This window comes from Pocillopora verrucosa, chromosome 3 (genome assembly GCF_036669915.1).
Source record: "Pocillopora verrucosa isolate sample1 chromosome 3, ASM3666991v2, whole genome shotgun sequence".
In the NCBI taxonomy this organism is placed as follows: Eukaryota; Metazoa; Cnidaria; class Anthozoa; order Scleractinia; family Pocilloporidae; genus Pocillopora; species Pocillopora verrucosa.
The window spans coordinates 979,757-995,200 of record NC_089314.1 but is presented as its reverse complement, the minus strand read 5'-3'; the positions used below and the strand labels follow the sequence as shown (position 1 = coordinate 995,200).

The window sequence follows — 15,444 nt, the reverse complement described above, 5'->3', positions numbered from 1 at the left end:
TTTCAGTGTGCACTTTACATTTTTAAAACTAGCTTTCACATTTCTTTCTCCGATGCTCTGCCGTTAAGCTACAGAAAATCTATAGTGAACTTATATAGTTCATATGCGACGCATGTCTCGCATACTGCTAGAACCAGCAATATTGAACTGAGCCACGTGCGAGTAAATAGACTAAGAAGGGCGGCAAAGTAAAACAAAAAGCCATAGCTCTTTCTACCTTCAACGACCGATCTAAAAATCAAGCAATAGAGGAATTTTTCCGAGTTTATATTGCATTATTTAAACACGCAGGGAGTTGGGACAACTCGAGAAAGTTATGCTAGCCCAAGACGCGGTGAGAACTTTCCAAAGCCTCGAGTGTTTGAATGAGGCCATGCAACTAGGGAAGGAAATCATTGTTTACATATCCTCATCTAAACATCTCGAACGTAGCCATAAGATTGAGTCCACCAACATATCCTTTACTCCAGACTTACTGCTAACTAGTAGGTTTTGATCCCAAGGCGTTTTACATGTTTCGATTAATAATATCGCCTCATACGATATTCACGTTCTTGTGCGTAGGTAATTTGCAGATTTGTTCACCATAACTGCGCATAAACATCCTTCAAACGTATGTCTTACCTTTCTGTGCCCCGCATAGCCTTTGTCCTGATACATACAGCGTCATAAATATCAATAACAGGACCAGCAAGACAGCCATGGTGAACAAACAAGCGATCTTCCAGCGTGCAGTTGTTACCCACCCCCTGTTAGTCTTCTGTCGCTGATCTTCATCAATAAGCAATGGTTTCATTCTGAAACGTAACGAAAAGGAATAACGTTGGTTTCATTAAACGTGAGCAATACCAAGAGGAAATACAACAAAAAAATATCCTAAACGCAGGTTGGTGAAATATTTCGAGTTCTGTATGTGGTTTTCGCATTTGAAAATGAAAGTATTAAGTCAACGTTTTCTGTTAAAAAATTTCACTATTTGCCGATTCTATATCCAGGAAGAATTGAAACGACAATTGTAAACGTCGTGCATCACTTTCGCAGAGAGTTTTAACCCTTCAGTCCCAACATAAGCAGAAGTTGATTGGATCAAAAACCGAAATTCTCGACGAGGTGAATGTCGCCAAAACTTCCTGAAAGGTCTGGAGAATTGATATTGTTTTTTCTAGTGCAGGGGAAGGGTGTTCATAGGCTAAGGTGTTGTCGCTGATTTTTTTCTCTTTTTTTCTTCTAACCGAAAGTTGATGTGAAGCGGAATCAGTTACTCTAAATCATGTGTTATAAAACATTAACATATCAAATGATCAACATGATGCGGCCAAGAGCTCTTTATACTGACACAGCACTCGCCAGCTTTATATTGGTAATACAGAAGTTTGAGTCACGTATCACAGACGATCCAAGTTGGCTAAAATATTTATTGGCAAGTCATTCCGCCAAAATTCTCTGATGCCGCTGATTGCATTGATTATAACAGAGGTAGACAACTGAATGCGATACTAACATACTGTTTTTGCGAGTAGTTCCCTTATAAAGCGAGTTTTTTTTTTTAGTTACGTTGTAAGCAGACATAAAACTGTTCCGAATTAAAACAGATAATACATACTTAGAGTAAAATTAATGCTTTTGGGGGGGGGAGCGCACATAACTGTTACACTCGTAAACAGAGAGGCGAAATTTTTACTCATTACCCCGAACTGCATCTGGCTCAGGAGGTAACTTACAAGACTATTTCTGCACGAGAACCCACCCACTCCCCCTTCCCCAGTTACTAAGACACTGTATATTTTATATTTTCCTTTCGTTTTAACTTTTAGATTTTAGATTCTTTGGGGTCGCGGTTTAATCTCAACTTCATCTTGTAAGCCTAATATTGTAACGCCTCAAATATGAGCGAGAAGTCGTCGCAAATTGTATCCAAATTGTGTCTATCTTTGTTTTACTTCTGTAAAATATTTTACGGAAGTCGTCGTGTTGAAATCTGTGTGTTTTATTCATGCAAAAACCGCTTAATATAGGTGACCGCCTAAAAGAGGTGAAAATTAAACTAATTAAGAGGGCAACATTTTCGGGACTTTGAAAACCGACAACTCAATACAGAGTGGCCGCTTAATGTGATGCCGCTTAATACAGGTTCGACTGTACGTTTTTGTCAGTTATTCAGTAACAAGCAGAACTCTTGTTGCTGTGATTCCCTGTACAAGACTGCTTTTATTAAAATCTGACATTAGTACAGCAGTAAGCATGCAATTTCATCTTGCACTAGACAAACGTACGCAGCGCGGACCTGTTTTGTTTTGTTTTGTTTCTTTTTGTAGTGGCACCTTTTCGAATCGTAGGTCATTTTTAGCACTATTGAATCTACAACATCACTAAAACAAGCCCGAATGAAGCAATGTGTTGTAGAGAAGTATTGCAGCCACAAATATCAAGAAGAGATTAAAACTAAGCGACTCTTTACCGAAGATGGCGGCAGGAAGAAGTCTTCAGTAAGGTAGAGTCATGGACTAAACTTAAGGAACATTTATTGATCACAATGTATTTTGACCTAAACAAGTTTAAAGTTTTTTCAAGACGACGATAAAACATGCTTATGATGTCACACAAAACAGCTATTCATTTACCAAAGTTGTTTATTAATTATAAAGATTTCAGTGGGCGATCGACCGTAAACTTTCATTTCTTGATTTACTAATTGCACCGAAGAAGGTTTTATCGAAAAAACCTGAATTAACTTTGTTGCCCGTAAATAAGCAGAAATTAATCCTGTATCATTTTTCAGTCAAGAAACCTTCGACTAACCTTTCGGCGAATTTTCCAACATGAAATTTCCTTGTCAATTTAAAGTTGATCACATTAATTTGGGCTTGCAATAAAACCCAATGCTACCATAAATTAAGAATTTAAATTAAAAAACCTCAGTACGGCCTATAGCTTAAACTTGAAGCGTGTTTTGAACCCGTTACAATAGTCACGCTTTGTTCAAATAAATTAGATGGGAACAGAGGCGTTGTGAAATGTCATATTCACTATACTCATGTTCCTATCCTAAAATAGTATTAAAGTATTAGATAATCGATAACCTTTGGGGGCAGCCTCAATATTTCTTAGGAAATAGCCAACATATTCGTGTTTATTTTATAAGATTGTGCCGAACTGTAGCACCTGTAGCGGTTACCTAGAATTGAATAAGTCAGTCTGCACATGTTTATGACTAATACGGTCATTGTTTGTGACACAAAAGGACAAAACATATTTGTGTAATGTATCAAACAGAGAGAAGCCTGCGAACATCCATTAATCCGTCGGATTAGAACTGGTGCAATTATCAGAAGCGCAGGGTTATACGATCGAGCGCAAACCAAACTGACCGCGCGCAATTTAAAGCAGAGTACCGCATCGTAAGCCATGGAATGACCTCAGATATCTTGAACGAGGTCAAGCACAACAGTGTTTACACAAGAAAAAGAGGCTCAGAACATTTGATTAATAGAGCTTCCATAAATGTAATGTCATAAAATATGACTTAACATAGAGCGAATAGCTCTATGTTGAGGCTAATTCATGTTATTAGGGCGACACATTGAAACGTAATGTAGCAGACGTTTCCAGTTCATATTTAAAAAAACAAAAGAACGATTAAAATGTCTTCTGTCCACACTAACAAGGATCACCAGGAGTTACCTTGCGCATGTGCATGATAAGGGTCAAAATTTTAACCTCGCTACTATTGCTGTCATTGATGTATGCAACGATAGCAGTGCTTTGGTGCGTGATTAAAATTAAAATCATTGAAATATCTTACAGAGAATTACAGTCTAAATAATCTTATTTTCATAACAAAAAATTGAGCTAGTTATTTATTATTTTATCCAAGGGAGCTTGGCAAAAATGGCCATGGCCATGACAGGGAAAAACTGACACGAACATAAAAGGTGCGGATGGTTTTAGTTTTGCATCTCGTCAGTTGATGGGAAAACCAAATCAAGACATTCCCGAGTTACTTTCCACATTCAATTTTAAAATTGCACCGACCGAAAAAAATTAGTCCCAGCATTGGTAGGATGGTCAAGAAAAGATACGGGCACGCATCAGATTATCAACAAAGACCTGTCAAAATTTATCTTTAATGTAACATCCTTCATAATGTTTACAAATCACGTCATGGATGTTTTCACTTCAGCACGATGGCTTAATTATCTTCACTGAGCCCTTGATGTGAGCTTTGAACTCGCGCCACTGAAACACGTTGCCCACCTCGGTCAGGCACGACTTTGACATGCGTGCGATTTCTTGGTCTTTTATGACGTGATCCCAAATGTTGACACCTGTCATTTCACCGATAAAAGATTGGCGGGCATCAAATTTTCCCCCCTTTGAGTCTTGATCCTGCCCTAGTACCAGGGCTCCATTTGCACGAATCATGTGACCTGTGGGGACATTAACAGGAAATTAAGGAAAAAGATAAATTTACCGGTTAAAAAAGACTGGAAAGTGAGTACATTCTTTCCCTTTTTTCGTTTTCTTAATCAATAATTTACCGAATAAGCGAGTCATGTCGCTCTGTTTGTTCCAACCTCCGCATTACTCTTTGGGAACTACGCACTTTATCCTTAAGTGACTAACATAACGTACACTGTAGCATTTAAGTGATAAATTTTGTAATCGTTTATCAAGTAATTTTACCATCACAGTTACGTGCATTTTTATCAAGTTTTTGCATGTTTTTCAAGTATTTATTTTTTGGCACCAGTGATCATTACCTCTGATATATTTTCCTTTTTTGGCGCCTTTCTCGGTTTCTCTAGTATCCTCAGTCTTCTTTCGCCTTTTTCACCTTCCTAGGGTGGTTTTTCTCAGCGTTACTTGCAAACAACATATAGAGCATTCAAGCGGGAACTTTAACTAATCGTTTTTTCTCCGCACAAAGCAGTTTAGTTCACAACGCAATTATTTGCGGTAAGTGTCTATCTAAAAACTACTTTTAAGTCCACGTACACTTCGTACTTCGTTTATTTCAATCAATCTTTGAATTTTGTGGAATCCACGCAGTTTCGTCATTTCGGCCTCTTGTATTAAGTGTATTAGCAGTTACACACACTAAACAATTAATACTATTGTACGGACCATTACTAAAAGAAGAATTTACCTGTTTGGAAACTTTTACCAGAAGCGGCAACCGAACCATCTCGAAATAATTTCCATGATCCAGCGGTATTCTCCCATGTGAGGCAGATATGATGCCACTTTCCATCATTGGCGGATACAGAAGTAGAACCCCTAAAATTAGCAGCAAAACGCGAGAAGTGTACTTTGAGTATTTTAAAGCTTACAGCAACATTAAATCAAAATAACTGTTGTGATTTAATAGCAGGACAAAACTACAGATGAAATACTCAAACCTCCCATGGTCGTTGATGTAAAACTCAAGATTTCTATAGTCAGTCAGGAGAAGCTCGTTGTTTGTTCCAGATACAGCATAGCTCAGGAGTGTTCCTGCATTTCTAGTATCAGCGGTTTTTATCCACAGACAAACCGTCACAGCTGACAGGTTTGGCATACCACGTGAAATGATGACGTAATCACTGGTTCCTTTTCGTGGAAATTGCAGAGCGTACCCTGCAACTGTAGAATTAATCAGTTTTTTAATTTGTCAACGCTGCTTTCGAGACCTCTTTAAAAAAAGTTCTGCTCTCGTCTTTAGATTTAATTGTTTTTGGTGCAACTACTGATTTGATGCAAGTCACAAGGGTAGTTCAAAAACAAAAGTTTATAGTTCTATAGATTACTGTTAACGTTTTCTGGAGAACTATCACCTTACACCTTTTTCAAACCATTGGTCGAGCGAGTCTCCGATTACAACAACGTTCCAAGAAATGTTGTCGTTGTTGGTTTTTTTTTATGAGCATGCCACGCAACCCCACAAACAAATTTTTTTCAAGCGTCAAAAGCTTAGTATCACCACCCAAGTGGCCGCTGAAGGAAGCGAAACAATTTTTTACGATGCACAAATAATAACAGTTATGAGTGCTGTACAACTTACTAAGTTACCTCGCCTCGTACGCTTGCAGTTAACACTCGAGTAACAGGTTTCCACGCTATTACTAACGTAGTTCAGTATAGCCCATGAAAAGCATCGTCTGACCAAAACTAATTCTAAAAACAAAAATTTCTGCAATTTAAACCGCGAGGAACTCAGAGAGTGCTCCCTTTTCTAAATCGAAATTGGAGAAATTTTGGTGACTGAGAAGCGCACAGGTAATGTATTTTTTTAAAAGGTAATGTTTACAAGTTGTAAGGAGCAGTCCAATACAATGTAAAGGCATTCAGTAATCTCATCTGTATCAAGAAAGAAAGCTTATCCTACCTTGTTTCTCCAAGCCTGTTAGCCTCAAGTTCATGGCGTGAAGTAAATTGGACAAATCTTCATTAGACTCACTTAATAACTTTAATTTCTTTTTGATTTTAGCCAATTCCAGTTTCGTTTCTCGGGTGGAAGACATAACAACTTCATTATGGTCTCCAGTGATGAAAACTTTACCATCCGAGACAGTCTTATTTACTCGCGTGGATGAGGAAATGTGAGGTGAAGCCACAAAGATCAGGAGCAGATAAAAACGAATCGATTTAGTAGCCAACATAGCGGCAGAAAGAGCTGAGGTCTGCTAATAAGACTGAGTCATCAAAGAAATCAAAGCAATTTTTTATTAAGCACGATGCATTTTTATTAATGCAAATAAAACAAGTTTATTTTTCTGTACGACGATAACGGTGCTTTTTGCATTTTATAAGATACTTGTAACACGGTTGATTACCGGCCCATCAGTTGATAAACTGGACTCTTAGTGAGCGAGTATTTGCGATTTAAACATCATTTATACAATTGCACTTCAATTTATCGTCTTCCTTTCCTTTTTTTTCCTTCTCCTTTTTTATTTTATTTTTGTTTTTTTTTTAGTTGAATTTTAGTTGAGTTTTCCAGTTTTTCAGTTTGACGTTTTCTTTCTCATGCTAATTTTTGACAAAAATAATAACACGTGTTCAAATGTGTACAGAGACGGTTGTCTACAATTATGTGATTTTGTAGCACACTACTGAATACACTACAAGAAGAGAAAAAAAGAACAAGTTGCAGGAATTTGTTAAGTATATACACTGTTTCTGAAATGCCTTGCTCTGTCGGTATCGGAATAAAGCATTCGTTTGTGCAAGTTGTACGACAAGACGACGCATTAGACAAAACAAGACAAGCCATGATAAGAGCGGTATTGTTGTTATCTTTCTCTCTCACTGTTTCACCTTTGCTAACACATCGATTGAATTACCTTACGAATTACAAGCAAGTAGTGAAGTAAGGGATGAATAGAAAACTAAATTTACTTTGTGAGCAACTGGGAAGAAAGCGAGCAACAGCATAATAGATGTGGGCTGACAAATTGTGATGCCGATATTTGAAATTCAAATATACATCTTTGCGGTCTTAGTAATTGTTTTATTGGTTTCAAGAAAATCCGTGTAAACAGACCGGGATATTGACATTGAGATTTCATTCATGTTTGGATAGTTCAAGCGATTACATGAGCCCATGGCGATCATCGATCAGAAGAGAATTTTTGGAACAAGAAAGCGCGACGTTATTTTCCAACGTTGTCATTCTCATCTAAACACACCTATCGACCCATTAGAACAAACTTTGCATCTCAAATATTTCATCATTTAACATCTCGAACGTCACCAAAATTAAGATTGAGTCCACCAACAAATTCTACACTCCAGGCTTATTGGTAACCAGAAGGTTTTGATACCAAGGTCTCTGGTCTCCCGGGATTAAAATTAAAAGTACGTTGCGTTTTAAATGTTTTGATTGATATCAAATAAAAGATCATACGCTTGAGTAATATTTTCGACATGTTCTTAGTGATACTAAGATATTCATTTATTCTCCGAAAACAGGATCTCTTTTAGCCTGTGCCAGGCCCGCAATGTAAATAAAGTTGTAATATGGAAAGCGTTAAATCTGAAAATATACAAGTTTGGTAGAAAAATATTTGTGAACATAACCCAACCTGCCCAACATCCAAAGTTCATAATTTAGTTTGATGATCGATATTTTCTGGGAGCAACCTACTTTTAGCTAATACTGCAACATTACCCTTCAGAGAACCATCCTGGCCGTTGTTTCTTTCCATGGTGCGCGGATTGTGCCACTTTCCATCTTTCGTAGATACGAAGATATTGTTTAACTGAAAAACATTGAAAGGAAACTCCCTCCTTACAAATCCACTGCGAAAAACTCTAATGATTGATGAAATACGGTTAAGATTATTGGTGAGATCGATTTTGAGTCTAGTGCGATAATGAATGAACCTGTATCCCCTCTTCGATCTCTTTCTTCGAATGAAGAGGTAAAATACAAAATTATTGTTAGACTTGGTTTTTTCCCGCAATATAACTATGAATGAAACACTGCCATCTGAGTGGACGCGAAGCCCTTCGTTGTCCAATTTTCTCGGTCCTTTTCATACAGGCTCAAGGAAAAAGCACAGAGACGACCAGTTTATTTTTTTCGATATATTAAAATTCTCTCATGATGGGAAAGGAAGGGATATTTCAACCGTTAGGGTTTCGGGGGCAGTAATAACCTGGAGTTTTAAGAAAAAGCCCCTCTCTTCATCAACCCCCCCCCCCCTACCGTGAATATTTACCATTTTTAAAACCGCGCACCTCCATACAACTGGTAACTAATTATTTCATCCAAAATGGCGGCGAACTTTTGGCTTTCTTCGCACTGCAATCAATGGCTCCTTGATCGTGAAGAAATCGAACTAGAAAGGCAACGAGACTACCAAAACCTTAAAGATGACGACTACAAGAAGATACAAATCTTTTTTATCAACTTTATGCAAGCTTTAGGCGAACATTTGAAGCTACGACAACAAGTAATTGCAACTGCCTCTTTGTACTACAAAAGATTTTATGCCAGAAATTCTTTGAAGAGTATTGATCCGCTTCTTATGGCTCCGACGTGCATGTACTTAGCTCACAAGACGGAGGAGTGTGGTGTGATATCTAACAGTCGTTTCAATGCAGCTTGTAACGCCGTTGTGAAGAACAAATTCTCCTTCGCTTTTCCCGGGGATCAGTTTCCGTACAGGATGACGCAGGTAGAGTATGTTTTCATCCTATCTTTCCATCTTGATGAGCTGTAAATTCGTGTATGCTTCACTTTTTAAGTTTAGGCACAAACAATCCTATCAATCATCCCTGCATGAAAAGATGCTTACTGAACTACACCGAATACAAGATAATCTATACCCACTCTATATATTGGTTAAATAAAGTACATAAGATAGGTTTAAACGTATTTTTCAGCAAGAAGAAACATTGAATGCTATCTCGTATTCCGAGAACAGATCATTTATCAGTAAAAGACATTAAAGTTTTATTGTGAAAGAAGTCACCATTTATCAACAGAACAAGCTGCAAGGAAAGGCAAAGAAGAACGTTTGCAGGCATGAACATGTTATGGATCTAACTTAGAGTTATTTCAGCAGTTAAAATGGCTCTAAGAGGGCCCCAAAACATATTTATGTCCAAGAATAATAACCCTTTAACTCCCAGAAGTGATTAACATGTAATTTCCTCCTACAGTATCTAAACATCATCCAAACTTATCAACTAGAAGTTGTTATCTTGATCTAGCACCAAATTCTTATAACTTATTAACAAGGAAATGTGTTGCAGCTAGAGGGGAGAATAAAAAATCAGATCGTGGGAGTTAAAGGGTTATTAACTGAAATTCTGTTATCATCACTCTGGGGGGCATTGAGAAAATAAACTGAAAAAATGGCACAAAACAATCTTAACAATAATACAAGCATGCAAGGTAGATACAATACATTGTAGCCTGCTAAAATATCCATTGTAGCCTGCAAAATCTGCCCTAATGCCCAACAAAATGATGAGAATATTCATCGATCTAATCTGTTTAAACAGTTCATGTATGTGGCTGTTACAGTGGGAGTGACTAATGTCAAATTCACTAGTTGTGGACAACAAGTAAGGAAACACATTGGTGTGGATATCATCCAAAACCCACCCAACTCCTGTTTTGTGTTTGAAACAAAAACATGGTGGTCTTAAAAATAGATATATGAGAGGAATAAGTTTAGCAACAAGAGTAAAAGCAAAAGAGATAACCTCTTTGGTAATTTTTTTTCTTGAAACTGTAAATTGAGAAACATTTGGGCAAGAGGGGTTGCATTTGGCAGTTTTACAAGAGGCATAATATGTAAAGACCATTATTTATACTATAAAATTTGTTACTTGAAAAGTGTTCCCACTTCCCTTAAAAATACTCGATATCCTTATCTTTGTTTTCCTTTTAAAAATGTTTCATCTGTTAAAACTTTTTCCTGAAGCATCTCTGGGAGCCAGAATGTTAAATCCCAATTCTGATAGTGGTGCCCATAACCAGTAATTGTAATTGTAATTGTTTCCATGCCATTCCTGGTAATGCAGGATAAAGAAAATAAGAAAGAATAAAATAAGTTATTCCCTGGACTAGGTCAATCCACATGGGAAAAAGCTGCGACCTTGGTCTCTAGTATGGCAATAAGCCTTAGGTTCTACCCAAGACCTCAGGCACAGTTTTTTCAGCATACAAACCTCCCACCCAGGAAATGACATATATATCTTCCAGAGATTGCAAATGTAATTTGGTCAAGCAGAATCTCTTTACTGATTTCATTTGTTTGCTTGCAGGTTCTTGAGTGTGAATTTTTCTTGCTTGAGATGATGGACTGTTGTTTGATTGTGTACCATCCTTACAGACCTCTTACTCAGTATGTTGCTGATCTTGGGATGGAAGATGCAATCCTGCCAATTGCATGGCGCATTTTGAATGATAGTTTGCGAACAGATGTCTCTCTCATCTATCCCCCTTACCAGATTGCATTGGCTGCCATTTATATGGCTTGTGTCATTCAACAGAAAGATTCCAAGCAGTGGTTTGCGGAGCTATCTGTTGATATGGACAAAGTACTGGAAATCACACAGGAAATCTTGCAGCTGTATGAACTGTATAAGAGTTACGATGAAAGAGCTGAAATCTCTGCAGTACTAAGCCGAGCTCCAAGACCCAAAGTCAGGCCAACATCTGCTACACCTGGCCAGACTCCATCTCCTGTGCCACCAGAATCCTGACTGAGAACTTTATGACTGTCTTTCTCCCCTTTCCAATAGTATTTTGGGAAAAATGTTTTTAACCCTGTTACTTCCAAGATCTCGTTAGCACATGCAATTCAGCTTGCTGTCTGCCTTACAATTTTTATGATGTTAGCTCATAGAACTTGCTACTTGATTAACTAATACTCCCCCTAATTGATATTTTTCTATTTTCTTGTCACTTGTCTACTGGATATTGGATTGTTATTGTAAGCTGGGTCACTCATGAGAGTTGAAGGGTTAAATATACTTGAATGAATTTGAAGAACCAAGAAAGATTTGATTATTTATTCTGACTGTCTTGGTGAAGGTAGTCCTGATGAGGGCTGTTGTCAGGAGTGGTGACTGTAGTTTTGAAAACCTTAGTGAAAGTCATCGTCAGACCCTGAAAAGATTATTTCACATCAATTCAATATTGGTTATTGTCCATACCCATTGGTAGAAAAAATGCAGGGAACAAGTAAGAGCAACTTATGCATGAAAAGTGATGTTGTTTACTTACACTCTGTATTCAAAGGGGTATAATGTGGATTTGGCCAAATGTTTTTCATGATGTCAAAAGAGCTTAAAGAAACATTCTGTGCAGAATGATTGCGCATTGAAATAGGTGCTTTAAGTAATTTTTTTTCATGAGATTACACCATAACTCTCCTTTTCAATATATTGTCTTCAACCAGTGTTTCTATGGAGGTAAGGATTAGGGTTAGACACCCATAGAAAAAACATAAACAACCCAGCACTCCTTGCCCTGCTTCCCCTTAATTAGGACAGCAATTCAGTGCCACAGTCTCTGACAAAATTTAAGAACTGTAGGAAAGGGGGAGAGGGAAGAGATTTAGACCCTCCCCCTCAAGTTTGATCTCAAGACTATTTTCAGATACTCTAATTGTTGTGCTCATTTTACTTGCTTATTAAAACTTAATATTTTTCTGAACTTTCAGTGGGTTTGTGAGCTTCATATGGTTCTTACTCTTAATAGACCTCTTTCATAACTGGCATGCTTAATTAACATTCTTAAAAATTTGATGTTAATTAGCCTTTCTGGCCTCTACAACAGGTTTAAAAACAATAGAATATTTACTTACAAAAAAAAAAGTCAAGAAGGCTGATTTTTAGCACTTGAACAAAATGTAATCATACCTGTCATTATACCACATTCTAAAGCTTAATAATATCATGAGTTGTTACTGCTGGTTGAGTACTAAAAAATTAAACAAAAATTAAACAACTTCGATTCTTTACAAACAAAAAAACTGTTCTTTTCATTTCTAAAAATTTTGTAATGTTTCAGTTATGTAACCAATTGTATCACATGGAATATTTCAAAAAACTTACAGCTGCAGTAAAATTTTGCAAGTAACTGACCTGTGGCTGGTGGCTTTTAAAACTATCATCCTTAAGTTTATCCTGTTGGCCTGTGCTTTATTTTCAAAAAATTGAATCTTTGAGTTTTTCAGTCTTTAAACCCTTCATACCCAACATTGGTAGCAGCACTCACCTGGGAGAAAACATCCTAGCTCTGTTAGGGCCTGAATTTTGTTTTCAGGATTTTCTTTCTGGGAATTCACTTATCAGCCACTGGTCAAATAAAATCAACCTTTCACCTCCATAATTGACCAAAAATGAATTTCTCCTTACAATGTCAAAACAGTAATCAGCAGAAAGGTGATGAGAAGTAAGAAAATTATCAACCAGGTGGATAATATGTGATTTAACAGTAAATCCCCAGTCATTGGGGATGTGAAAAACAAGAAATAATGATAATGAAAACTTACCTAACCTCTTACATGTGGCTTTGTAAATTAGTAGGTAAAAGAACACAATGAATGCACAGGAGGTATAGGGGTTAGAACAAAAAGAAAAGTTTAACTGTGCCATGGGTAGTGCAGCCAGATATTGTTTCACTATTAGTCAAAATTTATACAAAATTCTTGCTTGTGATTGGTTTTCAGCAACCCAATTTGAGCACTTGTAGGACTGTGTAGATGTCAATCTTGTAATTAGATTATGTATAAGACAATTTATTTTTTTCTTCTCTAATTATGTCCCAACAACAGTTTGGATAAATTAATAACAGGCCTTTGTGTTGTTTAATTCTTTCTGTCATCAGACTATGAAGTGTGGACATCTCGTATTCTGCAGCATACACCTTTATTGATATCAGATGGACTATACCAGCAACTAAACTACTTGCTACATCTAGTTACAAGCTTGGCTTTTATAGGTACAGTTGAGGATCTAGAACGTTCCGTAACATTACAGCAAATTCTATTTATATATTGATTTGGGGATGACACAGCATGACACAGCTACTTCTAGAACATTCTTGAAGGTCACACTACAACTAATGATTAAAACTCAAATTCTTGCTGTAATAAATATTAAATAGAGGCTTCTCTATTTCAATGACTCTACTTCATCCTCTTAGCCAATTTGTCAATTTTGTTTACTTAGCAATTATGCCATAAGTTTTAACACATAGACATATATATAAATGCTGTTAGCAGCCTTCTCTCAGTGGTTCTAGTTTCAGCTTTACAGAGCTAGCATAAGTTTTTTTTGGTAAATTAAGTTTAAGCTGTTAATAGCTATTAGCTATTAAGAGTACAAACAGGAACTGATATGTAAGTACTGGCTATTTCTACCCCTATTCTTAAGCAAAAGTTTGAACTTATAGCATTTGTTCCTTAAGTTGCATTTTTTAACCAACCAACTTACAAAGTATCATTACAAGTCAAGTACATGGCTCCATGTGGCAGCACCCAGTTTTTCAAAGGTTCCATTTTGTTTTTCTGTAGCCTTGAATCTCCTGCAATCTTATGGCCTTAAGAATTTTATAGCTGTTATTGATTCGTGATTTCTGTTATCTTGTATCTGTTTTCATTTAGTAATTAGTTGATCCACTGCATTACATATAAATTTTCATTTGATTATCCTCAATAAATCATGGTTAATAACAGCTGATTTTCCATGATCTCTGGCCTTATTTGATCATTACATATTTCCCGCACGCAAAGCTCAACGCAACAAGTTGTTGACAAGTGACCTTTTGGCTCTTCAAAAGTTGCTGAGAACTTGGCATTACACCTGCATCATGTTTGCCTAATTTTGTTTTATTAACTTTGATGATACCAGACTGAATTGGACACAGCTGAGTTATATTATAAACCTTATGGTAGAATAAGTTGTCTGAGACAAGTTTGATCCTTCCTAGTATCACACAGGATATCTTTTTCTAGCATCAAGTGAATTATGCCCATCTGTCTAACTTTCCCCTGGCCACTCTGATAGAGGCCCACTGACCCCTCTCCCCTTCCTAAATTTTCCTTGCTCTACACAGCCAGCTGATATTCAAAAATCAAAAGGCCTATTATGGAAGGAAAGGCCTAAAAGCTATTATGAGCTTATTAACCCTTTAACTCCCGTGTGTGACCAAGACAGAATTTCTCCTCAAAATATCAATACAATATCGACCAAACAAGTGATGAGAATAAAGAAAAATATCAATTTGGGGATAATTAGTTGATCCAATACTAAATTCTCTGACCTAACATTATAAGAATTGTATGGCTGACAGTAAGGAGAGCTAGCTCGTGCAGCGATCTCAAACGACTGAATAAAGGCTCTCCGTCCTCATCAAGACGCATGCCAAGGTCGTTTGTGCCTCCCAGGATGATCACTATGTCGAACGGGCCACCCTCGTCCAAAACCTCAGGAAGTCGAGCGTTCATTTCGTCAGTGGTTTCACCGCTCACGCCCTTGTTTACAATATCAATAGATTCTGTCTTGCACTCGGATTCCATAAGATTTTGCAGTTTAAGGGCATAAGGATGGAATCTAGTCCCAAATTCGCACCAACCTTCCGTCAAACTATTACCAAACGCTAGGATTCGAATCGCCATCTTGTTTTTAATGAAGAGCCTACGTAAAGCCTTACCTTCCCCCCGCCAAGGAGAAACGGAAAATACTTCTTTGGAGGGATGGTACGGCTACACGCAGGCTAGAATGAAAGGGTATAGGAAACCAAGAATATTTGGAAGAATATCAAATTTTGGGATCAATGTTATCATCTGAGTAACTGCACACCTTCCCCACCCCCCTTCTCCCAAGCCAATATCAAACCTCAGTTGTTATCAGTTGACTATTGTTGGGTTAGGGGAGGAGTGAGTGCGCAATTGCTCAGATAATGACATTGAACCAAGTTTTGAACTAATATTACAT

The 15,444-nt window shown here is 37.2% G+C and overlaps 2 protein-coding genes and 1 long non-coding RNA gene across 3 annotated transcripts; 2 read left to right on the top strand and 1 right to left on the bottom strand.

The window, feature by feature from the left end:
- Nucleotides 1–4,106: 4,106 nt before the first annotated feature.
- LOC136279491 (neuronal pentraxin-2-like) lies at nt 4,107–6,638 on the bottom strand. The gene is made up of 4 exons (XM_066163375.1): nt 6,365–6,638; nt 5,400–5,622; nt 5,147–5,277; nt 4,107–4,427 (listed from the first exon to the last, which is right to left on the bottom strand). The coding sequence occupies exons 1-4, from the start codon at nt 6,636–6,638 to the stop codon at nt 4,177–4,179; spliced, it is 879 nt and encodes a 292-aa protein (XP_066019472.1). The 3' UTR covers nt 4,107–4,176.
- On the top strand, nt 5,663–7,897 carry LOC136279494 (uncharacterized). Its single transcript, XR_010716908.1, has 2 exons — nt 5,663–6,255; nt 6,467–7,897. It is a non-coding gene; the product is annotated as an uncharacterized lncRNA (long non-coding RNA).
- Nucleotides 7,898–8,756: 859 nt separating this feature from the next.
- LOC131769644 (cyclin-C) lies at nt 8,757–14,134 on the top strand. Its single transcript, XM_059085383.2, has 2 exons — nt 8,757–9,161; nt 10,762–14,134. Exons 1-2 carry the CDS (start codon nt 8,757–8,759, stop codon nt 11,200–11,202), a joined length of 846 nt encoding a protein of 281 aa, XP_058941366.1. The 3' UTR covers nt 11,203–14,134.
- Nucleotides 14,135–15,444: the final 1,310 nt, after the last annotated feature.